The sequence below is a fragment of the Pteronotus mesoamericanus genome, unplaced genomic scaffold, assembly GCF_021234165.1.
Source record: "Pteronotus mesoamericanus isolate MK-2021 breed Mesoamerican mustached bat unplaced genomic scaffold, CSHL_Meso_final contig_169, whole genome shotgun sequence".
Taxonomy (NCBI): domain Eukaryota; kingdom Metazoa; phylum Chordata; class Mammalia; order Chiroptera; family Mormoopidae; genus Pteronotus; species Pteronotus mesoamericanus.
The window spans coordinates 1591333-1617826 of record NW_026555068.1 but is presented as its reverse complement, the minus strand read 5'-3'; the positions used below and the strand labels follow the sequence as shown (position 1 = coordinate 1617826).

The following is a 26494-nucleotide window of genomic DNA, read 5'->3' as shown; positions in this document are numbered from 1 at the left end:
AGGGGACAGAACCACCTCACCCCACACATTTTCAGGGAAGCTGTTTCCACAGTATGTTTCCCACTTTATCTGAAAAAAGAAACACATTTTGAGAGTGCTTTTCTCTGTAGCTTCTGTTCGCAGAAATTTAAGTTTAAATTCTCAGATGGTTTTTATTTATAAAGAAACTAAACCAGACATTTTTTCTTCTTTATTGCAAGCAGATTCAAGTCTCCTGCTTAGATAATCTGCAGAAAAGTCCAATATAATTAACTCATACTTTATCTACAGAAATAAAAGTTAAAAACACCATACAAAATAAACTTTACAGAAATGTAAGATTTGGTTCAATTTACAATTTAATTTTTCAAAGCAGGTTAATGAATTATCAATTAAACATGACTGTTTGGAGGCTGATTTATTATCTTAAATGCACCTACTATATTAAATAATTTAAAAATAAATTCCAGTATTTATGATGATGACAACTATAGATTCCATTCCTGTTTAATACATTTTTTAAGATTCTCTCTTATTACATTACATAATAAATGGACATTTTAAACAGCGATGCAGACACACATTATAATTTTAATTCAGAGACAATATATGCATATGAAAATTCTGTATATTTTGATAAGGTAAAAAATAAAGCTATATAAACTAATCTTTAAATTTTTTTCTGCAAAAGTAGAATCACACTTTAATAATACTTCCAACACATCTTCATTAAAACTTTGTTTATAGACAATATCAGAATGATTCTCATTCTCATTTACCTACCCCTCTAGCTTTAAAAAAAAATTCATGTGCAAACAGAAATATTTCCTGTTTTTAAAGTTATGATGGGAAATTTCCAAAAGAAATGTAGAACACAAGAAAATGCATACCGAAATTATATTGAGCTGTCAAATAAATAATATTAATTTAAAGATAATGTAGTAGTGGTTGCTTTAGGTTATTATTAGTCAGTGCAAAACAGGTGAAATTAGTGGTTTTAAAGAAAAAGGCCAGAAAACTTCCTTTAGGTTGCACTGAACATTTGGCTGATGCCCAGCAATTTAAGAATAGTTATGACAGCATGGGTGAGACATTTTTGTAGTTAAAAGTTGCAAGATCTCACCACGCCAAACTACAATTCTATAAACCTGCTATTGCAAAAGCAGGTCATTCTTAGCCTCCTTTCCTAGTCCAGGCTCCAGTCACCAGGTGTCATCTGGTCTGTGTTCATCCTATTGGGTCAAATGCATAGAGGTGTGTTGATCTGGGTTCTAATAGGGTTTGCCAAGAGAAGGCTGCCTTTTCTCCCAGCTGCCCTGAGGCAGAGGGCCTGCCGTACTCCTGGATGCACGTGAAGATGCTGCAGCTGGGAGGGTCCAGAGGCCACTTTCTGCCACTTGTCCTAGGGATGAAGCTTAGGCCAGGGCCCTGCTGCTTGGGTCATCCAGCAGCTCCGCTTCAAACCCAAGGGCTGCACTCGGCAAAGCCTCCTGTGTCCTGCCTGGGCACTTGGCATGGAGGTCCAAGGAGCCTTATCTCACGGGATCCCCTTAGGAAGGAGACAGGGATGCTTCGGGCCTAGGGAACTTGTATGTGTATGTAGTTGTGTGTGTGCATGAGAACTGGCACATATGCACATATGTGGCCATGAGTGGACCTGGAGCTGAAAGCAAGAGAATGCAACGTGGTCGGGACCACTCATGCATAGATGACTTGCTGTTGGGCTGGAGTGTGGGTTAGGAAGCATATATTCTGACCAATATTGGAAATTATGAGTTAATAATCTATTAACATATGCAGTCATGAATAAGATTTTCAAAACTTAAGAAAAATGCTTAAATAAGTTGACATTACTTGCTTTAAAGTTAAAGACAAGTAAATACTAGCTACTATAAGGTGAAAAATATCACATTAATATCTGAATATCAGAGACATATCTGAAATGTCATTTCAGTGGGGTTCTTCTCTTCCTCCTTTTATTTTTTATCTCATGCCTCTTAATCTATTTCAAATGATCAGGCACAGTCCCTTCATTTCCCAAACAGTTTTTAAAAAACATTTTGGAGTGTGTAAAGGTTTAGTGACTTTCATAATGAGACTTGAAGTGTCAGAGGTAAATGGTAACTGTCTCAGTACAGGCAGAAAGAAGATACTGAACCATCAAGTAAGAAGCTTCTGTTTTAAGGCTGAAGGATAGAAATTAAAAATAAAACAAAAAGCAGATGAAATTGCAATTAACTGTAAAGAAGAAGCATAGCAAAATATCACACTCTCAATATGCCTTTCAACTCATCGCTGCCACCAGAAACACCAAAAAACAAACAGGTGCAGAGAATTAAATCAAACCTGAAAATTCACATTCATCATATATTGAGACATTCAGTGAAAACTCTCACCAGAATTTAAAGTGGCCAAAATTTCTTCAACTTAAAAAATAAAAGCTTTAAAAACATACTTTAAAAATTAGATATGATATGTTAACAAATAAATGAATAAGAGATATAAACAGCTATGAAAATACTTCAGTGCAAAGGCAATTTTAAGATTTCTAAAAAAATACATTACAAAGAATTTGTTAACTAAACATACAGAGAATCTGTCCCCCCTACAGGTATTACATTTATACCCATATTAAGTTCTTAAAAACGGCTGTAAAAATGCACACACCATTGTTTGCAGGGTCTAGTGTGGACCAGAATGGCCAAGGGCTGCTACCACACGTAGAACATGGGGACGTGACAGGAGGACGGGACCGGGACTGGAGGGTGTGGTGAGGAGGACCCTCATAATGGAAATGGTGCCCTCCTCATTCTCTGTCTTACTCTAAACCAAACTTCCCTTACCTAGTCTTTGGTATGGTGTTTATACTTCACCTCAATTTATCCCAACTACTTTATGTTCACTGTTCTCACTGTTAATTTGCCCCGTATGTCAAATAAATATTTTTACATGAAACATTACACAATCAATTTGTGAAATTTGAACTTCCAAAAATATCTAACATCAAGTATCTCTGAAACAAACTCAGTGTTCAATTACCAATAGCTCCAAATTTCACAGCATGAAATCTGACAGTGGACAAGGTCCCTGCTGTTGGTTTAGCTTCCAGTGACGCTTTTCTTAAAAGGCATCTGTTTTAATGTCTGAAATCTGAATCTCAAACTGAAATGTCTTCTTTAAGGACCATTAAGGCTATGTCAACTAGGTTATTTCTAGAAATAGAAACACCAGTACAGAAAAGTGACAGGAACTTCACAATACAGCAGCCTCCTGATGGCTTACCCACTGGACAGCATGCTAAGACAAAGCAGAGATGGAACAGAAGAACACTCAAAGCAAGGCTTGGTCAGAGTTACCAGGAAGGTGGCAGTCTAGGATGGCGATATTGCTTTTTAGGACCCGGCCATCTTGCTGGCAGACCTGCGTCGGCCTGAAACAGATTCTGGAAGATAAACACCGCCCCTAGAGACCACCTTTGCATGAAGACATTGAAAGGGGGTGGACTATCACAGCGGCTACTTGCCCAGGGCACCCCAGACCACCACCCTTCCCCTAACGTCCATGAAATAAACATTTCCCAACAACAGTAAACTTATAAGCTTTACCCTTGGGTGAGTAAAGACAAATGTATCAAAACTTGTACAAGGAGAGCTTAAATGGATAGTATTACCTCTTCCTCTCATGCGAATAGTCCTTTTTTATTCTCCACAGAGGCAGCTAGGGGACAGGAAAAGTGGAGACATGGAAACATTCAACAATACTCCCAAATATACAGGAGTAACATCACCCCCAGAGAAACAAACTTTGAATCAGACACAACCCTAAAAATCAGCTTCGGGATGTGGAGGGTTCTGAACAAAAGCAACAGCACAGTCTGCGACTCTAACGGGAAATGGATGCACAATTATTTGAGTGTCAGTGCCAAAAGCGGAAGTACCAGAGGGCTCTGGAGAAGGAAGGGCAGAGGCCAGACCCATCGGTCCCATGGCAAGGGCGAGTCACATCTGTGCTTACATGATGTTTGGTGGGTGTGACTGCCTCCTGCTTGAAGTTGGACCACCGATCTCCAAGCAGATGTCCTCCTCAGGTGATGCATGTAGTGGAGGTGACAGAGGGCACAGACACAGAGACCTTGACCCAGGACCAATGTACCAGGTCCTGTGCATGTCCTTCTTTTCAGCAGCCCAACTAAACACCCGAGGCCGCCAGGCCTGCGAGAACGATGATGCAGACTGCCAGACCATGCACTCCAGCCAGGTCCTGTTGCCCCTTCCTCTTCTTTTGGGGGCAAAGGAAAAGCACACGTGTGCACAACACACACTTGCAGTGTGGTTCTTAAAGGCTTGAACTGGTGATCTGTTCGCCATCTGTCTCCTCACAGGGCCCGCGGTAGCAGGGTCTCCAGCTGGGATGGCAACGGTTGTTTGAGACATTGACAATGGGAGGGAGGACTGAGCACTCCTTGCTCTCTGGGCACGTTAATGTCACCTGTTTGGAGCAGGAGCCTGGCCGCGTGGCCGAGGGACTGGGGCTGTGCAAAGAGACAAAACGGCTGACTTCTAAGAGGTGGTCCTGACTCTGTGTGCGCGTGCTCTGTTGGAGAATGGAAAAGGCAGAGTCAGGACCAGCCACAGGAATCCCATTAACAATGATCTGGTGCAATCACTGCCATCACTGTCTTGGTCAGGGACTCCCACTACAGGACATAGATCAGACGGGGTCTGTCCCATATGAACTGTGCCACAGAGGCAGTGTGTGATCCTTGGTCTGGCTACGAACTTCCCTTGTCGGTCCTACCATGGGTAAAGATGATGTTCATAAATATGCAAAGGCCCCAGAGACTAAGTTGGATTCCTTTAACGTAAGAGTGCTAAACCAGCCCTCAGGAGCGGGGTCCACTTTGCGCTGACTGGCTGTCTCGCCATCTCCAGCCTAGGCTGATCTCTAGACGCAGAGACAAATGGGGTCTGTGCGGTTTCGTATTAACAGCCCAAGGAGACTGGTGACACATCCTAGACATTGTAAAACTTAACAGGCAGGGAGGGAGTGAGGGAGAGCTGTATAAGAGAACCACCATTCCAGGCATGCCTGCTTTTTGATAGAGAAGATGGGTGATTGCGCCAAACCTGAGAAATCTAGCCCAGAAGGCTTTATAAATATGGCTACACTTCCTCTCCTTGTTTTTCAGGCACAGACATATCTCCATGTTTTTGCTGATGGATGACAATGCATCCATACCAGACATCACTGCAAATCACACAATACTCCATTTTTTTATTTCCAAATATGGCCTTTCCTGATAGACCTTTGAGGTGAAGCTGTTTTCACCACCAAGGATGAGGAATGAGATCTGTTCTGGCACACTCAACACCGAGCACACCAGGTGAGGATGTCATATAAGTGCACGTGGAACTATGTTCACCACGGCGTGTGTATGTATGTTAGGGGATGTGCACGCATCCACACATGCACATGTATGTGTGTACAATACTCAACCATATACAGTCCAGCCACTCTCAGGCAGGTCACTTACCTGGGATAGAAACACACCTGTGTGGGTAAAAATAATTTTCTTTTTTTTAAAAATGGACCTTTGTTATCAAAATGGCACAGCACAGCAAAACTTTGGAGGAAAAACAGAGAGTTTGAAAGGCTCACAGCACACCCAGGAAGCCTGCCAGCATGGTGGATGCCGTTACCTATCCTTGGGCTAATCACGCCTCGGCCCCGGCAAGATGTCCTTCAGAAGTGGCCTGTCCGTGCTCGGCGCGGCATCGACCGCTGTTTTGAGTTTCGAGCTCTTCTGCAAGGCGAGGAAAGACACTGAGATGGCTGCCTCATCGGGAACTGAGAGAGCTCTCCGGGCAAAATCCAGCCATGCAGCTGGGACACTGGGGCCAGCACGCACAAGGGCATGAATAGGGCAGGTGGAAGTCTGTGCAAAACTTGGGGCAGTGGGATGGGCACAGGGCTTACAGTGTGGGCACCTCCCAGGGACTCTGCTGCGGGAAAGAGGTGGTCTTCCTAACAGGGCCTTTCACGTGAAAAAGTCTGAGGGACGGAGCTGGTGCAGTGAGGACAGGGCCTCAGCTGTGAGGGCCGCCTACAGGACCTGCTCCCAACCCAGCGAGGCCGGCCTCTGCTGAGAGCACAGGAAGTGCTTCCAGATCCCTGAAGTGAAAAATCCTACCATACTTGCCTGAAAGCTTTTTGAGTGACATTTACTAAATAGCTATGCCCTGCCACAAAAGAGCACCAAGGTTCCCTAAGGGGAGGAACTGTGTGCCTGTCCATCCTTGTCCTTCTGTCTCTATCTTCCTGCCGGACCCCATCCGTCTGTCCCTATACCCCTCCCTTTCCTTCTGATTCTTAGCCCTCTCAATTCAGCCCTGTATCTAGTCAACCAGAAGAGTCCCGCCCAAGATTAGAATCCTGAAAGTTCCAGGTGTCCCGTGCTGCAGGTCAACAGGGCCGGGCATCTGAACATTAAGATTTTCCAGTCAAACTGTATTAGTTTCTCAGTAATAGGAAGAAGGGATTTTAAAAGGTGAAGAACTTTAAAAGGTTTGAATTGCAGAATGCCTTCTGGGGAGGAGAAAAATGGGCTAAACAAGAGGTGGAGTTGTTACCCTTTGAATTATATATAATTCAATTATATATAAAAATATAGGTAGACATAGATATATACATATATAAGTTATATATGTGTATATATATACACACACACACGTGTATATACATATATGAAACCTGGTGCCTGTGATGTTTCACTTTTTAATAGAACAGATTGAAAGAAAAAAACCATCCATTTGAAGTACTCTATATTCCACATAAGGATTAGTCAAATGTTTATTCCTCCAAAGTTTTGCAAAGGTCTGGGTGGTTTTACCGCAACACAAGCATTCACCTTGTGCGTACCAGGAGCATGCTGGCTGTAGGGACTCTGTGAAGGTGTGGTTGTGGGGCTACCTGTGGGTCACACCCCACGTGGCCCGGACACCACAGAGCCCTCAGTGCCGACCTTCTCCAAGCAGCTAGAGTCTGGCTTCTGCAAAGGTTCAGAAGCAAATCAACTCTTAATAAACCAAATCAATAGATACAATATTTATTTTTAGCTCAGAGTTGGCATGATTGAATCAATTTCATAAGCACCTCCTGAAACTTATTAAAGTGTTCCTAATAACTCCATCTTAAATGTTTTCAAGTATGTAAACAGTGACATGAAGTTATGTAATTAGTTCTACAAATTCTGATGGCACCAGGTTAGAAAAATTTTGATTACCAATAATTACTTGAACTGAAAAAGGGTACCATCCTGTTAGTTAAAAAAGTTTAAAATGTATAGAAGATGAGCAGTTATTTAAAGGGGAAAAAAAGCCTTTTTCTTGCTTTAGGTATTTTCCTATTAAACAAGCTATAGTGGTAAAATAGTACTACCAAATACCTTTTCAAAGTATCATTAATTTTGGATCTATGTGGCTAAGAAACAGGCCACTATAGCCATTGGAAGCAAAGTAGAAGGCTTTTTCTAGAATTTGGTAAAACACATCTCTCCTGGCTTTGTCCACAGACCAAATGGCTTGCTTGAGTCCTGTCTTTTTGCAGTGCTCTGCAGGGCCCCGAGCACACTTTGGTGTGGAGGCCTCAGTTTCCCTGTCTGCAGAATGGATTTACAGAGGTGAATGTGGGCCAGGAGGCCCACATCCTGTCTGGGGTGCGGAGAGAAGGACGGCACTGAGGTCACTTTGCTTGCTTAGGCGCTCCTATGACTTAGGAACAGCCATGCCCACACCTTTGAGTGTAGGAACCATGAATTTAAGGCAGCACAGCCCGACGCTCTCAGCTGGGCCTGAGTGAAAACACAGCTGCCCCTTGCAGGTGGGATCGATACTTCAATGGACACTGAGAGAGAAACACTGGTTAGTAGTATTGATAGAAAACACAGCCCATGTGCCCTTTCCACATCCCAAGGGACACGTTATCCGTTTATTTCTTGGTGTGGTGGTGGTTAGAACATACAGAGGAGTCATAAATACCCGAGTGTGTGTTTGATAGCTCTTGATATTAAAAGTCAGACCTCTGTTGTCCTGTGACTACAATCCCAAACATGCAAAAAGACAGAAAAGCATCACCTTGTTCCATCAGAAACTCAGACTGCTGGAAGTCTGAGAAAGCATAAAGATGGTTGACTGCTCAACAGAAAGGCACTGGTTCTTAGTCTGCCAGTCCCAGAAGGTTCAGGAGGCCACGCACATCATTAGACAAGGTAGTAGTGGTTATTTAGGCAAAGCAGTCAGAAGATGGAAGGGAATGAAGAAAGGAAAAGAGAAATAAGAGCAGACTGTGAGTCTGATTAAATGCCAACAATGCCCTATGTACATCAGTGCTGCCACACTACGTCAACTTGTGGCATGTCAAGACCAGACAATGTGGGCCACATTCTGGACAGTCCTGGCCCTGTCTAGGGACACTCACTTGCTGGAGGGCAGTGTGGACCTCCCATTCCTGCTGTATTTTTTCTTGCCACCAAAGCCCTGAACACATCCCTGCCCTACACTGCTTGTTTAAAGGTGATAACATGAATCAATTCGTGGTGAAACTGGGCATGTACACTCTCATGAATCTCTTCCTGAGTTTGTGTCAGCACTGACTTTGCAAACTTGGCCAGTACATAAAGGAGGGAACTGCTAGGAACTGGTGGCACTGGCTTCAACATTTTACATTACACCAGAGTTCTAAGAAAGCTCATCAACCTGGATCCCATTCCACTGCTGGGATGAGTACAGGTGGTACAATGGCAGTGCCGTACCACCTCCACTCCAACCCCAGTGGAGGGCTACCTGTTTTCGGTCCCAAACATGGGCCAACAGCACCCTTCCTCCCCCTTTCACCTGTGCTCTAAGAGGAAGACATGCAACCAGCAGGTACAGCCCCTGCTCTGGCTCCACCCTCTCACCAGGATCCTTCCTTCTCCTTGTTGAGGCTCTGCACCAATATGGGCAAATCACAGGGGTGAGGGGATGGGGGACGTGCCCTCCCTGAGATTGCAGGGGTGAGGGGATGGGGGACGTGCCGGCCCTGAGATTGCAGGGGTGAGGGGATGGGGGACGTGCTCGCCCTGAGATTGCAGGGGTGAGGGGATGGGGGACGTGCTCGCCCTGAGATTGCAGGGGTGAGGGGATGGGGGACGTGCTCGCCCTGAGAACTCTGGGAAGGGCCAGAGTGGTTTTGGGAAGCTCTGAGTAACACCTTCTGGTGTCCTATGCCAGTCTGGGCATTTTGGATATCTCACTTTTTACCTAAATCCAGAATTTAGCTTGTCGGGCTCAATTTGGGAGTGTGCAAAATAAGTAGCCCTTCTAATTACCAGAATTTTGCAATATAAATGCTAAAATTTTGAGCCAAGTTCACCATCCTTAAAAATAATGCAATTTTACCTTTAAAGTAATGATTAATTTAAAAAAGTTTTTAAATTCACACAAATTTCTTTTGTATTGGCTTAATCTGTTTCTTATCTCAGCTAATTAACTGCTTAGGTCTAAACACTGGTCATCTTGAATTTTACTTAATGTTTAAAATAATCTATCATAAAAGTCATTAGTAATATTTGCACTGATGATATTTTCAACCCAAACCTTTCACACTATCCTTTGTCATGGCATTTCCCACTCTGAACCCGGGGAGCTGCAGGGCACCATGCCCCTCCTGGGAGCAGCTGGGTACCTGGACTCTCTCTGTGGCGCTGGGCCACAGCTGCCTGCACAGGACTTTCTTGAGAACATCGGGAAGGAGGCTGACAGTGATGAGCAGAATGATGGCCAGCCAGGCAGGGCCGCTGGATAACATCTGTATGAACACATAGTACATCCTTTGATAACTGAGGAATGGCCTGGAAGGTGGAGGGAAAGAAAAAACAACATGACGGCAAGTCAGAAGTCATCAGGAGAAATCCTGAAATCCTGCTCTGTTTTCTCTACTAGCACAAAGAGCCCATTTGTTCCAGCAGTTTTTACTTTTATCGCCGAGAGTAATTGGGCATGCCATTTAGCTTGCCTCCTTCAAGTTAATCATTTAAATAAGTGGATGTTGAACTTCCCCCATAATGTTGGGGTGTTACAAATTGGCAAAGGAGGAAGGAATTCTATGAGGGTGTCCCAAAGGGAAAATAAGTCCCTGAAGTACAGTTTCAGAACAACAAAAAAATATTTTAAAACATTAAAATAGGTAATAGGTAATTTTTTTGTACTGCAAAATCACAATGGCTGTTAACATGAAGATATACAAAGGTTGTAATCAGCAGAGCTAGTTAACTACCTAAAGCTTATGCCATAAAAATCTTTTAAAATTTTCTATAAAAATACAGAGTATAAAATGACTTCCTCATCAGGCAAGTCTATAATTCAAAGAAAATATTCATATTGGGCTCCATGAAAGAAGCTGAAAGGATGAAGCAATTGATAATGATGATGAACTTGAGTTACACAGTTTCATGATCCCTAAAGCCCAGGAGCTAGTCAGAGGAGTTTTCAGAATGAAATCTTCCTCTTACACAGATATAGCTTTGGGAAGTTCTCTAGAACTTCAGGGATTTTTAGCTTGGGGCAGGGTTGTTGGAAACCCACCAAAAGCTTATCTAATTTTTTTGTCGTATTTCCAGGTTCCAAAGAACATGTAGTGCATGCCTTTGGTCACTAGAGGGCAGTGATGTAATAAGAGGTTGGCGGGAATTTGTGATCACCAACATGGGGACAAGACTGATCACAGGGGCTTTCTCTCTGTTTTCAGGGGCTGCCTGTGTGTGTTTCCCAGCAGTTGTGCTCCATACTGAAGATATAAAGAGGAGAGGACATTGCTTCTGGACTCACATCCAGCCAGGCCTTGGGCAAGGCCAGCACGTCCAGTTGAAGGAGGCACTCCCCCCCCAGGTCACGGCCCTGGGGCCTCCTCCCTGGCCTTCCCCTAGTCCCAGCCATGCTCAGGGAATGCTCAGCCTTACAGGGAAGGTGGAAATGTAAACAGGAGAACTACAAAACCATATGGTACATGCTGTGACAGGAGAATGAATAAATGCTTGGGGAAGAGGTTGGAACCATCTGTCTGTGAGGTGGGTCATGGGAAGCACTGAAGAGGACAATGAACCACTGGGTTTTGAAGGATGAATAAGGGCTAAACAGGTAGGCTAGTTGGAAAGGACATTTTTGGTGGAACAGCATGGGCAAAGTATGCTTGTGGTAGTACCAGAATAGATGCAAAATACAGCCACTAATAAGTGGCTTCATCAGGATTGACCAAAATAACATCACATTTGACTGCTTTGTTGCAACAATATCTAAACCACTTGTCCTGTTCTCTTCACTCACACGTTCATTTTCAATACAGTGGTCTTTCGAAAACAGCAATTGGACTCTGCCACTCCCTCCATTTAAAATCCTCAATGCCGTCCCACTGTCTTCAGATTGGGGCCAAGGTCCTACCTGGCCTATGGGCCCCGTGCGGCCTGCTCCTACGTACTTCTCCAGCTGCACCTAGGCCTCTTCCCAGTCACAGCGGACATCCCTCTGCCTGCCAGGGCCCTGCCTCCGTGCTTTTGCACATGTACCTCCCTTCCTTGGGAGCAGGGCTCTGTGTGGAGTCAGACTGCTTTGGCCCAGTAGAGTCGGTCTCCATGTCTGTCTTATCATTTGTAGTATACAGAGAATGTGGTTGTGGGAAGACAAAATGAGACACACCCTATCAAATACTTAACCCATGCCTCATTCTAGGAAGCATTTAATAAGTGTGACCTATTATGATAATGATGGTGATTTTTCTGCCAAGTTTCAGTTTAAATAATAACTTTAGTAGAGAAGGCTTCTCTGACCTTCAGTCTGAAATAGGCCCCTTGCCATACATCCAGTTTGCTTCTCACTTATCAAAAGCCGGATTAGTTATTATCCAGCATGTCCTCACCCACTGAAAATGTGGGGTCAAAGGAGCAGGGACTGTACCTGCCTCATGCCCTCTGTGGTCCTCCAGGCCTTGGCACAATGCCTCGCACACACTAGGCATTCAACAAATACTTGCACACAGGACTGAGGTTTTATGGACAATGTGTCTGAGCCCCCAGTGAAAGATACTGGAGGACTATAAAGGTAATGATGATTACATAATACTTATAATTCATACCAGATAATTCCTCCCCAGAGGAGTGAAAAGACGATGTAGAAGAGCAGTGACCCCCAGATAACAAAATGGTTTATCCAAGTCCAGTAGTGTGTATCTAATGCCAGCTGAAAAGAAAAAGACGGTCAATTGTAATATTATCTGGACATGTCAGTGTGAGCCATGGCAAGGAAAGAAAGCCAGAAAATAATGAAGCAAACAAACCAACCAATACCTCAATTTTAGCCAAAATGCCCATATGAAACTGTTTAGGGAAAACAAAACCTTGTTCTTCCAATGAAGGTAAGGAATGTACAACATCACAGTCTTTGTAATCACACTACCCCTAGTAGCTCTCCCCTGGGCCCTGGGGAGATGCACCTCGGGAGGCTTCCTCCAACAGGGGCCGGGGGCGGGGGCAAGACTCAGGGCAACAGTTTCAGGTCTCGGCTATATGCCTACTAAGGAAATTACTTTTGGATTTTCTTTGTGATGCTTTATAAAATTCAGATTGATAGGTGCGGGGAATTTCATAACGATATTCCATATAAAATTTGACTTTTGAAATAATTTTAACCTGAATCCTTTTCTAAAGGCTCATTGAGGGACGGGTAAAAAAGGTGACAGGGATTAAGAAGTACAAATTGGCAATTATAAAAATAGTCTCGGGATGCAAAGTATAACACAAGGAATATAGACAATAATATTGTAATACCTATGTACGGTGTCAGATTGGTACTACACCTATTGAGGTGATCACTTCATAAAGTATATATTGATAGATGTCTCATTACTATGCTGAACACCTGAAACTAATATAATGTTGTGTATCAACTGTAATTGAAAAACAATTTAACAAAAAATAAATTTAAAAGGAAAGGGCTCTTTCCTTCACATATCATCTGTATAATTCCAGAACTTTGCATATCAGATCCTGGGGTGAGCCAGTCTGCTCTGCAATCCCAGTGTGGGTTTGTAATTTGGAACAGATTTGTAATTCAAAGATGGGGAGACCTAAACATGCAGGAGTTAACTGTGGCAGGAAAAAGAAATATCAACATGAGAGAATTTACCTTTAGTGTAACTGTAAATACCATTACAGTGAACACCAGCGTCCCGAAGGTCCAGTTTCCAAATATCTGTGGGGACAAACAGTCCAAGCAGTCTCTTGTTAATATGTATTTTTCTCTTTTCACACTCAGACAAGAGTGTTTAGAGAATACATCTCTTTGTTCTTGTGTGCCAACACTTCAAACGCCAAAGATACAGGGACTTGGTCTTGTTACTATAAAGTAAAAGGAGATGGCAAAGGGGCACTCAAGACCCCCTGCCTTCCCAGCACCATTCCTATACTGACGGTCCTGTCGTCCTTGATATTGGCCCCCTCAGTGCTGCCCACAAACATCGGCCCTAACATCACAGACTGGAAGCAAGAAAAATACCGAAGAGCTAGTATTACTATATGCGTGATGCTAACTCTGTTTTTCCTGTTTTGCGTTTCATATAGAAGCAACATTTGCCCAATTATGTAGTTCTACGCCTTCTGCATGATCAAGAATAAACCCAGTAGAGTTTCTGTCTATTCTCTTTTGGGCTCAAGTCAAACACCTGCCTGCTTTGGAAGAAAAACAAGTGCTAGAACATTTTGCCAGTAGGCAATGAGAGAAAACAACCACATCATGTATGGGTGACACATGGAGGGGGCTTTCCTCGGGAAAATCACAGGAAAGGGAGAAATGAAGGCAGGCAAGACAGCACTGCATGAAGGCACCCCCACCCCCCGCAGCCAGTCTGAGATGGCCAGAGCCACAGACGTGTCCACAGTCTGTCAGGAAAGGCCGCCGAGAGGAGAGAACACAGAACAGGGCTTCAGGCGCCTCTGAGGACTCGGCAGGATGCGGGGAAATGGCCATGTGGTAGAAACACACAAGAGTCACATCATGAAAACACCACATTTCTCAACTACAGACAAACACACAAGCAAAATAAAACATGGCTACTTAAGACTTCTTTCTCTTAGAGCGAAAAATTCAGTCTATAGGAGATTTATGCTATGAGAGTAAGTTTCTTCAAGATTTCTACACAAGGAATCCGGTGCGCCAGATACTTGGAACCCATGCCTCTTAGAAAATGTTCCATGTATGTCTTTAAAAGAAAATAAAGCTGTATTTCACAAAGAATTTAAAAACTGGAATAAAAATGGCTTTTCTCTATGGTTAATTTTCAAGCAAAGAAATATGCCTGCACATAACTTGATTCAGGTGAATGTGTAAGGCTACCCATCCTGTGATATATTTCATGAGGTAAGAACGACTGGCAGAGTTCTAGAAGAAAACCTAACTATAGTGTTAGGACTTTGTAGTAAACAGACTTCTTAAGGGCCAACCCACCCCTCTCCAAATCAACATCTCTTTACACTTTATTCTTCACTTCATCGTCATGACTGACACTGGGCTTTATCCCTCAGATCCACCTGTGTGCCAGGGGCTCTCAGTGGGGAGTGGGTACAGGGCAATTCTGTCCCCAGGGGACATTTGCCATGTCTGGAGACATTTTTGGTTGTCACAGTGGTGGGAGGGGGAGTGGTGGCATGTAGCAGGCAAAGGCCAGGGGTCTGCTAATTGCTCTGGGCAGCCCACAACCCAAGAACTGTGGGGTCTCAAATGGCATATAGTGGCCAGGCTGGAAGACCCTCAAAAAAGGTGTTCTCCCTTCAATGCTTAACTTTTTTTTAATCATCTTCACCCAAGGGCATGCTTACTGATTTTAGAGACAGGGGAACGAAGGAAGAGAGAGAGGGAGTCAAACACTAATGTGAGAGAAAAACATTGATCGGTCACATCTTGTAAATGCCCCGGCCGGGGACGGAACCATAACCTAGACATGTGTCCTGACCCGGAATCGAACCTGTGACCTTTCGGTCTACCAGATGACACTTCTATAAACTGAGCCACGCCAGCCAGGGCCATGTTTTACTTCTGAGGTGGGGAAATTTTATAACTCTGAATCGGGCTGGAGTTTGGCAGAGGCCTACAAAAACGCTTGGCCAGCTGGGTGTTGGAGAACAAAGTGGCTCTGTTTTGTTTTCACTGGAAGCTGACGTTAGCCGAAGTGAAGGGTGACCCTGCAGTAAGGCGAGGGGCAGCTCTGACTCCCACGTGGGCGTCATCAGTGGGACCTGGCAGCAGGGCCATCACCCTGCCCCGCTCTCCACTTCCTTACACCTCAGGCCCACATGTTTGCCACCCTGCTTGGCAGGAAACCTGAAACTCTTTTTAAAAAGAGTTAGATAATAGCAAATTGTGGAAATGGAGTATGCATAAAAGAGAGTGACAGGATATTACCAACAATATCACAAGTTATGGACAAACTTTCAATCATTCAAGTGACTTCTTTATTTCTTTCCCTCCCTGAGGGTAGGAGGTGCTTCTCTAGAGCACTGCCAGGTTTTCTGAGATTTGGTAGATTATGGTAAGCCTGGGATCACAAATGAGATGTCCTAATGTTTAGTCTAGTAAAACACATGGGTCTCACCCATGGCTCAGTTGGTTGGGTGTCATCCCACAAAGAGAAAGGTTGCCAGTTCAATTCCTGGTCAGGGCACATGCCTGGGTTGCAGGTTTGGTCTCTGGTTGGGCACATACAAGAGATCATTGTTTCTCACATCGATGTTTCTCTCCCTCTCTCCCTTCCTTCCCCTCTCTCTAAAAATATATAAATAAAATCTTATATAAAAAAACCCCCATATACACATGGGCCTCAGGTGTAATTTTTACAGGTGAGTAGCAATAAAGCACAACTATCAGGTGCCTATAGTTGAGAATTTTGGTCAGAACCTCCCAGGCAATGCTGGGATCTGCTCTACCCTCACCTATGCCCTCCAGCTATTTCTGGCTCATTGGGATAGACAATCAAGGTAACACCTCTGTGAATTCCTCTTAATCTCATTATTTGTTTTAAGGGAGCCCTCGGGCTCATTGCTAACAGTCAATTTATTACTAAAATTGCCATTATTTCTGCAGATCTTGGGGATGGGAGGTAGGATGATTCACTGGGACATCCCTTTTCCTCCTCAAGAGGTTGTCCTGAGGGATGATCTATTTTTTCAAGCAACATAAATTCCCCATCCCCCGACCCCCATGAAGCCCTGAGTCTGATTTTTTAACCGTTCTCTCCACTGAGAATTATCGCCTCATTCAGATGATAATTAAAATTTCGTAGAATGTCTCTGGAGCTGCCACTCCACCAGATCTAAATTTAATCCCTCCTCACACTTCCCTCTCTCTTCTGAGGTTTGTATTTTGCAGGAAATTTCCCTGCTTTTTAAAGCCCTAAGATCCAGACCAATTTAATTTTTATGTGTAAAAATATTTCGCGACAAATATGGTTTGTGTTTTTTCAACACCACAGTCATAAGGAACACCTACTACATTCCCTTCACACACAGATTCCATACCTCTATCAAGCCTGCTGGCATAATTTGCACTTGCTACTCTGGCTGGCGATGGCTCAAATTTTAGCTATATTGTTAGCTGACTCATATTATACCATGCTCCAAACTTTCAATTTTTTATCTAGGAATACCCTGTTGTTACACAATAATAATTATTGTCTTAGTATTCTCATTTGAGAAATAATTGTGGCTCATGATGTCTCTGCAGAAAATGCCCCAAATGAATTTCTCTTTTTCAAAAGTTACCCATGGTTCTAGTGTTCCCCCAATACAATGCACATTCAATAAACATTCCTATAGAATGGTTTAGGTCTTTAAAAAGGGTGGTCCTCTCCTACTGACAATCAATAGAACAGGACATACAAATTATACTACCAAGAAGATGCATTCTTGTTTATCAGAGAACAGCATCAGAAGAGTGATGAGCATTATAATCTCCACATTGCCTTGCTAACTAACTTAGAACCAAGGGTATTATCATCAGTCCCCTGAGACTGAGCATGTTTACTTGTACTTTGCAGGTTTACTTGAATTACTACAGAACTACCCTACACCATTTTTAGTTTTGCAAGTGATCTAACACTCTTAGCCCCCAAACAAACAAGAATTTAAGCACCAACAATCTAGGATAAGAAATGCTCCCTCTGGAGACATACCAGCAGGCATTCAGCTGTGGCCTTGCACTTGACATGGAGTGGCCTTGGGTTATCCCAACCTCCTAGAGCTCCTGTGCTCCCAGTGACATGAGATAGAAGTGTCCACACTAAGTCCTTCACACACTTGTCACTCATAATTAGGGATACTATGAGTATTATTTGTCTTGCTATTCCAACTCTAAGTCTTTAGATTATTTAACTTCTATAGAGTGTTAGTGAATTGAAGCAAATTTCACCTCTCAAATGCTTAACAATAGACAACACCTCACAATAAACACCTTATTTGGCATCAACTGTTGTATGTGCTGGTTCATAATATTGTTAGGTAGGATAGATAGTAAACCAAGGCAGGGAGGAGAGAGATGTGTCTCACCCACTAGCTCAGCAGATGGAACACCCGACAATATTGCCAGGTGTTCCAGTATCATCAGAAACACAATGCTAACACAGGAGGAGGGAAGCCCTTGAAATTCTAAGTAGCGTTTCCACTATCCGGGAAAGAAAGCCTTGAAACTGGGCATTCATCCCAAGGCCTGGAAAATGGGGGGGTCTACAGCGCCCAAAGAAGAAGCCCATAAAACAATTTTGGTTAATTGCCTACCTCTGGTCACTATCTGTTTTACAAGAAAGAGCTTACAGAAAGAGCTCATAAATAACTTTGGGTAACTGCCCCAGCTTTAATTAATTGCCTCCTGTTACATGTCTATTTTACAAGATGAACAAATAGAGTCTGGAGCAAGATAAGGATTAGAGCTAACAGACCCCCACACATACCTAAGTTTGGGTAGTCACGTCCCCCTAGGAAAGCTGACACCACCTCTACCTGTCAATCAATATGCACTTCTTCACCCCCATCCCACCAACTATATAAGTGCTCAGAATGAAGAACTCGATGCTCTTGCCACCCCTGCCCTTGCCTCTCGCTGCCTTACCTTGCCATGCCCTGAACCTATGCCTTTCACCCCCACCTTGGCAAGGCCCACTCTCTTCCACTAGAACCATCACTGATAAACCCTGCTTGCACTCTAACAGACTTGCTGATCTGTAATTCTTTACTGCATTGGCAAGAAGCAGCCAGTTTCTCCCGTAACAATTATCACCACGCATCCCATAAGCTTTTCATATTACAAGGTGTACATTATGTGTGCTCAATCTTTGGCATGACAGGCCAATAAGCAGAGGGCACTCAAAGCTCTTGGCTAATGAGTGGCAAGTCACCCACTGGGCATTTCTTAGCTGGAGAACACTTGTGTTTTCTTTATGTTGGTCTCTATTTCTGTCATTGTTTTGAAGTCTAATTAATAGTTTTGTCCAATAACAGTTGAGCAAAGGCATGCAAGTGGTAACTGTGAGACACATAAAAGTGTCACAAAAAAGCATCATCCTAGAAGTTAGTATTTAGGTTCCATAGGGCTCGGGACACCCTTAAGGAAACAGGAAATAGGAGATATACAAGGAATTGGTAGAAATCCTTGGGTCATATGAAGGGCCTCGAAACACCACTGCACCCACAGGCCCACAGCATCATAAGAAGTGGCTGGATGGAAGTCTGGTTGGAGACGCACTGGGACTACAGGAATTTGAGCAGGTGGAGGAGATGCCAGGAAGGCCTCTTTATGGTCTGCACCCCAAAGCCACAGCACACTGGTGAATTAGCACTCCCATTTACAGGGTCCAGGAGCAAAGCATGTCTTTTCTGGGGTATCCTTTTCCCTACTTAGCCTTTTAATAGTATTTCTTGAGACGTACCTATAATTTTACTATGTAATACTGAGATTAAAACAATTAAGTAACAGCATGGAATAAAACAAATACTATAAATTTTGTACCAAACATCCTTGGTTTGCATTCTAAGTACCTGACCTTAATCGATCTGAACTTTAATTTGTCCGACCTTTAGTTTCCTCAACCATGACTGTGTCCAAGGGCAACTGTAGTTGAGAGGGGGTAAGATTTGTGAAAATAAACTGCAAATAAAGTGCCAGATGAATGGCACCTATTTTGGTGTTGGCATGCTACCATGATCCTGGAATTTCAGTCCTTAGGTTACAAAATCTTAGTTCTTTTTAAGATACATGTAAGATGCTTACTGAAAGCCTAACTCATAAGGAAATTTTATAAAAGAAACATAAGAACAATAAGACAACTCTTTTTGTAAAAAAAGATTTTAATTATTTTTAGAAAGAGGGGGAGGGAGAAAGAAAGAGAGGAAGAAAAACATCAATGTATGAGAGATGCTGCGTCTTGCATGCCCTGCAACCAGGGATCTGGTCCACATCCCAGGCATGTGCCCTGGCCGGGACTCAAACCGGTGACCTTTAGGTTCACAGGCTGGCTCTCAATCCTCTGAGCCATAACAGCTAGGGCAAGACAGCTCTCTTTAAAAAAGACATTTATGACTGTTTAGCACCAGAAATTATTCAACTTAAATAAACTAAGACAAGGAATAAAAAGAAAAATGTAAAAGTCTGTAGAAGGGTGAAATAAGGCTTTAAAAACCTTTCAAGATCAATTGATTAAAAATTGGTTTACGTTATAATGAAAGATAATAGCACCTTCCAGTAAGGAGAAATAAGAAACAATTAAATAAATAAATGGGTAAACAAATTTCACAGGATCTGTAGAAAGATCTTTGTGTTTCAATCCAACAGTTTTAAGAGATAAACAATACCGGAAAACAAAACAGGGAAAACAGAGGTGTTCTGTCAAACAGGAAATGAAGTGAACCTCTGTCCATAAGTTACCCTTCTTTTACACCAACAGCAATGTTTATTTTTATGGCTAGGTAAACCCTGTGACATATAGGTAGGGAACCATTCTGAAGTGTATTCCATGTCTTTTGCAATTCTCCCAGGGATCATGGGTTTGCCACATTCAAAACAATGTCTTAACAGGCCTCACATGCCTGCATATGTTGCCTCTCAATTAAGGTAAAGGGAGGTTCAAACAGGTCAATTTAAAAAACTTCACTGACTCAGTGGCAATCCTGACAGAAATTCAGAGGTAAACACCAAGTACAGATGATCAAATGTACACAGGCTTCTCTAATGCAACTTTCGTCTACAGGAAGGAGAAGGGAGCAGCAGCTAACAGTATTTCTACTGACAAAGCACACAGAAGAAGTCACATTTGAAAATATTTTCGAGAAATATTTTACCTAGAATGCACTCCAAAAACATAGAGGACACACCCACAATTGTCTTACCATGTGTGTGTTGGTAGTCATTATCTGAGAGTGGGAAGGAAAGCAAGTCGCAAAAAGAAAAAAAGCAAGATACGAATAAAACAAACCCTAGAAATTATGCAACCAGAGAGCTGATGTCTATTAGAAACTACCAATCTTACTCAATGCAAAGAAAAGATACTTAGGTATATGTGGAAAAATGCTAAAATGTGTTCAATACAAAATTAATTCCCATATTAAATAAGCCATGCCTGAATGCTCTAAATGAGCCACTAGATAAACAGCTAATGGTGAAATATAAGTTACGAAAATAAAGTCTAAACACCCTCAGGAAGGGTATTTCCTACAGCCAGCAGGGCTATGCAAAGCTATGCAGAGCAGGGCATTTGCTGATGTACTACATCCTTTATAGTGAATTGATAGCTAGGTAGGTACCCAAGTATCAGGAGACCCCACAGGCTGTGCTGAATGACTGCACTAAACAACGATCACACACAATTTGAGGGTTATTCCCAAGTAGCCAAGCCAACAAGACCCAGTTCCGTACTAACCTGTCCATTGCTGGTCACTGTTGTATTTTCAAACATGAAGTAAGCACCAAAGAAAAATACCAGAGCGTCGAATACTCCTAAGAATGTCCAGTAAATAAACACGCGCCAGCGGAGTAGGGCATTCTTGGCAATATCTCTGTAAATAAAATGGTGGGAGCAAAGTGACTGCATTCCATGGAAACCAGCCTCACTCAGGGACCTGGCCAGCTCCACTGTGCTCTGCAATGACCATCTTTGTCCAGTAGGGGTCTCTAAGTCACTGAAGAGTTCCCCCAGCGATAATATGACACAAAAATCCACAAAATTGTAGGACAGTATCACAACCAGGGTACTGATGTGGACACCATCCACCCATCTTATTCAGGTAAACCCAGTTTTATAGGCTCTATCTGTATTCTTTCTCACAACTACATGTGAATCTAAAATTTGCTGAAGTAAGTTTAATTTAAAAGGTCACGAAAAACCCAGTTAACATGTCAAATCTGCCAGAGTTCCTGGAGTACAGTGCTGAAACAGCAGACAAACATCTTATCCTTATTATCAAAAAGTACTTTTTAGCAGAAAAGAGCACAGCAAGACATGATCTGTTAACTTCCCCCCTCCCTCCCTGAATAGAACATACATGTTTTTTAAAGGCTAATTTAGGCCATAAATCCACTGGGGTCACAAGGGGACAGAAACTCTTTTCTCTGGTACTTTCATAATTACCAAAAAATATGGTAAAATACTAACTGGTTTAATATGTACATTTCAAATGCAACATAAATCCATCTAAATTTGAAGTATGATCGGTTAAATTGATTCTTGCTTAAAGACTCTGATAAACGCAAGTTATCAGCTGACACTGAATAATATTTCTGGCTTTTAAATAACTCACGGAGGCGTTTATTTGAAGGCATTGCTCTATGACTACCTTGTTATTCTCTGAGCTCTAAAGCAAGTGCGTTTCTGAGGCTCAGTACCTGTAGAGAGAAGGGTCCCTCTTGAGCGTGTCTATGCTCACGTGCTGCTCCATCAGGCTGTATAGGAGAATCGGAAGGGAAGTGAAACTGATGTTGTACAGTGTCAGGTAGGCCGTGTCGTACAGAGTCTGCAGGAAGGAACACAAATCAACTGAAAATGATACCTGTGCAACTTGATAAAACGTCTTTGATGTTTTGTTAAATATGTATCTTTTAATTCACAAAGACCTATTAGCATGAGCATTTTGAAATACATATAGAGTCTTTCTTTCTACAAATTGAGAAGGACCAGGACTATTTTCAAAACTTCATGATGTCAACTAGTCAGGATTAAAATCATGGCTGAGAGAAGGCCCGATTGTGACCCACCCATTTGGACACTGCAATCTTGCAACAAGACAACTGCATAAAAGTTTGCAATTTGAATTGCCATCTTCAAGCTTCAATTCTGCCCAGTCCCAGACCCTTCAGATGAATGCAGCTGGTCCACACTTCATCTGAGCAGGACAGAAAAACAAGTGACTGACAGAAAGGGGATGCCCTGAGGGGTCCCCTCCTCTGCCAAGTGGCCTGCACTCCTCCACTCGGCTCGTGCAGGTGTCAGAAGCCAATGGTGAGACATCCAGGAGAGGATCTTAGATTTAGATGCCGTGCTTTCAGTTAGGGTCAGAAAGCCCAACACAGCTCGCTGGGGCCTGGGGTAGGCAAGTTCTGGGCATATCACTCACTAGGGTGCACGGGAGAGCCTGCCGTCAGCAGACACGGGCCCCTCCACGCCACCCCTTCACCCAGCCTCCTGGCTGGAGGCACTGCTGAGGGCAGCAAGACTGGGGGCACCCGCGCCCCCCTCACCACCCTGGCCTGCCTGCCTCTGCAGTCTATTCTCCCCTCAACGCAGCCATCCACATGTGGGAGGGAGATAAGGCTCCAGGGAGCTTCCGACTTGAGACATTAGGACTCACCTGTTGTGAAAACCCACAGAAGAACTGGTATAAAAACTGAGGGAAAATGAAGCAGACATTCTGAAAAACAAATCACATGCCTGTTAGTTCAATGGCATAGTGTAAGAGGCACCTAACTTCTGAAGAAGTTGTCCATGTGACACCCCTTTATTTGGGGAAAGCGACCCAGAAGCGTTCTATGTTTTCAGAAGAGGAGGCAATAGGTCTTAAATTTTTCTCTTTTTTAAATAGCCCCTGCAATGCATATGTGACCATGTTCTGGTCACTCTGAGAGGACATAACATAAAGGGAAATTTGTTAAAGAGAAATGAGGAGGCAATGTAGGTATGAATATAAACAGAAAAGAATCAAACTAAATAATGAAAGAAAAGTTATTTCAAGGGAATTTTTTAAAAATGCCACTTTCTTATTCATTTTATAACTGGTACCTTCTTGCTGGTTTCACATTAAGTTGTATGAATGTGAGGAAAGGGCTAGGATCAACCCCTTTCTTGCTGACAGTTACTTCTTGTAGCATCAAGGCATCTGTCAGATGTGTCATTCCATCATGGACAATATATGTCACTGAAACAGTAACAGGAGCAAGGAAATCCCTCCTACCTTATAAAAGAAGTATTGCACAAGCTCAGATATCCTAATGTAGTAAAAATGCCCATGAACGAGCAGCATCTTCTTTAAATGCTTGAATTTCGGTATTGCATAGTCACTGTTCCTTGCAGCCTGACGACCTTCCTTTCCAATGACACCTATAAGAAGGGAATAAATGTGCTGAATACAGTCTCTTGACTCCATGTAAATGAAAATGGGAATAAGCAAAATAAGGTTAGATTCAACTATTACTGTGACATTTCCTAGTTATGAATGTACTAAACCACAGACGCTGCTCTAAATGTGCCATCTAAAGCCTATGGTCTTGCCCTTTGGCTGTACCCCTGGGATGTCCAGCTGAAGTGATAAATCTCAGTTACCAAGATGTGCAGTAATCAAAAAAGAAGAGGCTTACCTATGCCCACGTGGGCCTCCAGGATCATGCTGACGTCATTTGCGCCATCACCGATTGCTAATGTAATAGGGTGCTCTTTTGAAAATTTGATTAATTTAACAATCTGGAAAAGAAATAAATATAGAATTGATCTTTGTTTTATTTTTGTCTCAGGTTACTCATTAACTAGGCATAAATAAGAAATATATAAAGTTAGGCAAGAAAAATGAAAAGATATTGCTTAAAGTAAATGTACTACGTTCAATCTACTTTATCCATATGTGATAAAATTTATCTCACATCAAAGGCAAAACAAAATAAAGAAGTAGCTAAGGTATGATTACAGTGAGATAAGTTGGAAAGGGCTGGAAAGCAAACTCTGAAGCCAGAGACATAAAATGTGGGAAGTAGTTTTCAGTTACTGCTATACTCACATATTGAAATACATAGGGGAAAATCTGAACATTGTATTCTATTAGAAAATATTGTTATTCCAAACTATTTGATATCAAGCATCTATTTTTTAAAATAAGCTATTCTTAATGCTATTTAATTTTCAAATTTGTCATGTGTATAAAATCAAATCTGACAATATAATGAAATTAATAATTTCCAAATATTTTAGTCAATTTCTTTATAAAATATGTTTTTTCCACTTATGTGCCTAAATGATGATTTGAGATATAAGACTAAAAAGATGAGGGAAAAAATGTGTGGATTGCTTCCTCGTTTCAAGATGAGAAACCGAAATACAAAATTTTTAGAAAAATTTGCCCTAATTTTCTGCATCTTAGGTACTTCATTTGTAAATTAGCATAACATCACTCATCTGACATGGTTTTTCTGAAGGTTTAATGGGCTCATATCTATATCTGTAACTGGCTCAATAATGCTAGTGCCCCACCTTTCATCTTTAGTATACGTTTCTATAAATGCTTCTACCTTTGGGAATATGGTTTTATTTTACAAGAGAAGTCAGAGGCATCTCTCCTGGTCTTCACATGGAAAAGGGTCATTCATCTGATTCAGTTAACTCTTTTTAAGCATGACAAGCAAAACATGTGTTTTAAATTTCTATCCTATTTGCTTCTATGTAAAAAAAGGTGGTACTTTGCTAGATTTCAAAACACAAAATACCCAGAGGTTGTAAGAATGAATGAATGGTCTTCAGTATTTAAATACCCATCAATCATGAGCTAATTATAGGAGACAGGAGCGCGGACCTGGGCCTTCTGCAGAGGGGCCATCCGGCAGCACAGCACAGCACTGCAGTTCCGGCAGATCTCAAGGAACAGTTCTCTGTAGTTGCTGGAGCTTCCGTCTTCTCGAGGCTTCATTATTAAAGACAGTGCGGCTCCATCAATAATTAAACCATAGTCTTGCATATCCGTTGAAAGTCTGTTAGATACACAAATCAGAGAGATCACTCATAACTAAATTTATAGATTCTAGAAGACTATATAATATCTTTTAATATCTAGAGGTGCTACAGATCCATGATCATGGGATTATGAAACTAGCACAGTAAGTTCTCATTTGATGTTGTCATTAGGTTCTGTGACTAAGCAAAGTGATGTACGAGGAAACCAATTCTACCACAGGCTGATACACACAAAAGTTAAGTTTCTATGGCATCTCATCAACGTTTATACAAAACAACATTGAATGAAATGATGTTATTTGAGGACCTGCTGTACAGTAATCAGTAATCCCCACTCACCCTTGGGGAATATGTTCTAAGAACCTCCAGTGGGTGCCTGAAAAGGCAGGCAGTACTGAACCCTGTTTATACTTAGCTATAATAGTTATAAATTGGGCACAGTTAGAGATTAACAACAACAATAATAAAATAGGACAATTACAATGATATATTGTAAAAAAGGTTATGCAAATATGGTCAGTCTTGTGGATACAATGGACAAAGGGATGATTCACTTTCCAGGTGGATGGAGCAGGATGGCTCAAGATTTCATCACGCTACCCAGAATGGTGCACGATTAAAACTTATGAATTATTTGTGGAAATTTCCATTTAATATTTCCTGACCATGGCTGACTACAGGTAACGGAAACTGTGGAAAGCAAAAGTGTGGCTAGAGGGGGGACTACTGTGTTTCTTGTTTTATCAATACCGTCTTTAGAGTACTGAATGCAATGCCTTTGACTAAATTTTAAATTTCACTTAGGCAAGGCGAACACAGAGTTCCAATTGTGGATTCCTGGGCAGTCCCAGTACTTTTCAACAGCAGGAGAACCTTTATCTCACAGTCTAAAGAGGTCAGTCTTTACTCCCAAACTTCCTAGCCACACTGGCCAACCTCAGTCTTTATCTTTACAGCTAATATCTCCTTGGTATTCTGCCTGAATGGCCTTTGCTGGCTTTCAAAATTGTTAGGAACATCTCTAATCCCCAAAAGGAATTCTGGAGATCAAGTGAAGGGAAATATCTTTGTACTACTTATGAACAACTTAAAATTTGCATATGAGTAAAGAGATACTTTTGCTTTACCTATATTAATGACAATCTAAAAGGATTCAAATAAAATCTATTCTTAGATCACACATCTAACATCAGCAAGGACAACACTGATAAAATGTATCAGAATAAATTCTGAATATTCTTGG

The 26494-nt window shown here is 42.2% G+C and overlaps 1 protein-coding gene across 5 annotated transcripts in view; it reads right to left on the bottom strand.

Annotated features, from left to right (window-relative positions):
• Positions 1-219: 219 nt before the first annotated feature.
• Positions 220-26494, bottom strand: part of ATP11A (ATPase phospholipid transporting 11A) — a 144178-nt gene continuing 117903 nt past the window's right edge. For 3 of the 5 annotated variants that reach the window (XM_054565873.1, XM_054565877.1, XM_054565874.1), the window contains 10 exons: positions 25094-25268; positions 23892-23994; positions 23489-23634; positions 22889-22948; positions 21927-22054; positions 20965-21100; positions 13194-13259; positions 12145-12248; positions 9703-9868; positions 220-4572 (listed from right to left, as the gene is read on the bottom strand). In XM_054565873.1, the coding sequence (XP_054421848.1) occupies positions 4315-4572; positions 9703-9868; positions 12145-12248; positions 13194-13259; positions 20965-21100; positions 21927-22054; positions 22889-22948; positions 23489-23634; positions 23892-23994; positions 25094-25268 (1342 nt within the window). In that variant the 3' untranslated portion in view covers positions 220-4314. Of the gene's footprint in view, positions 4573-5678; positions 5783-8111; positions 8199-9702; positions 9869-12144; positions 12249-13193; positions 13260-20964; positions 21101-21926; positions 22055-22888; positions 22949-23488; positions 23635-23891; positions 23995-25093; positions 25269-26494 lie in introns of all 5 variants that reach the window. The other 2 variants (XM_054565876.1, XM_054565875.1) reach the window with 2 other exon arrangements.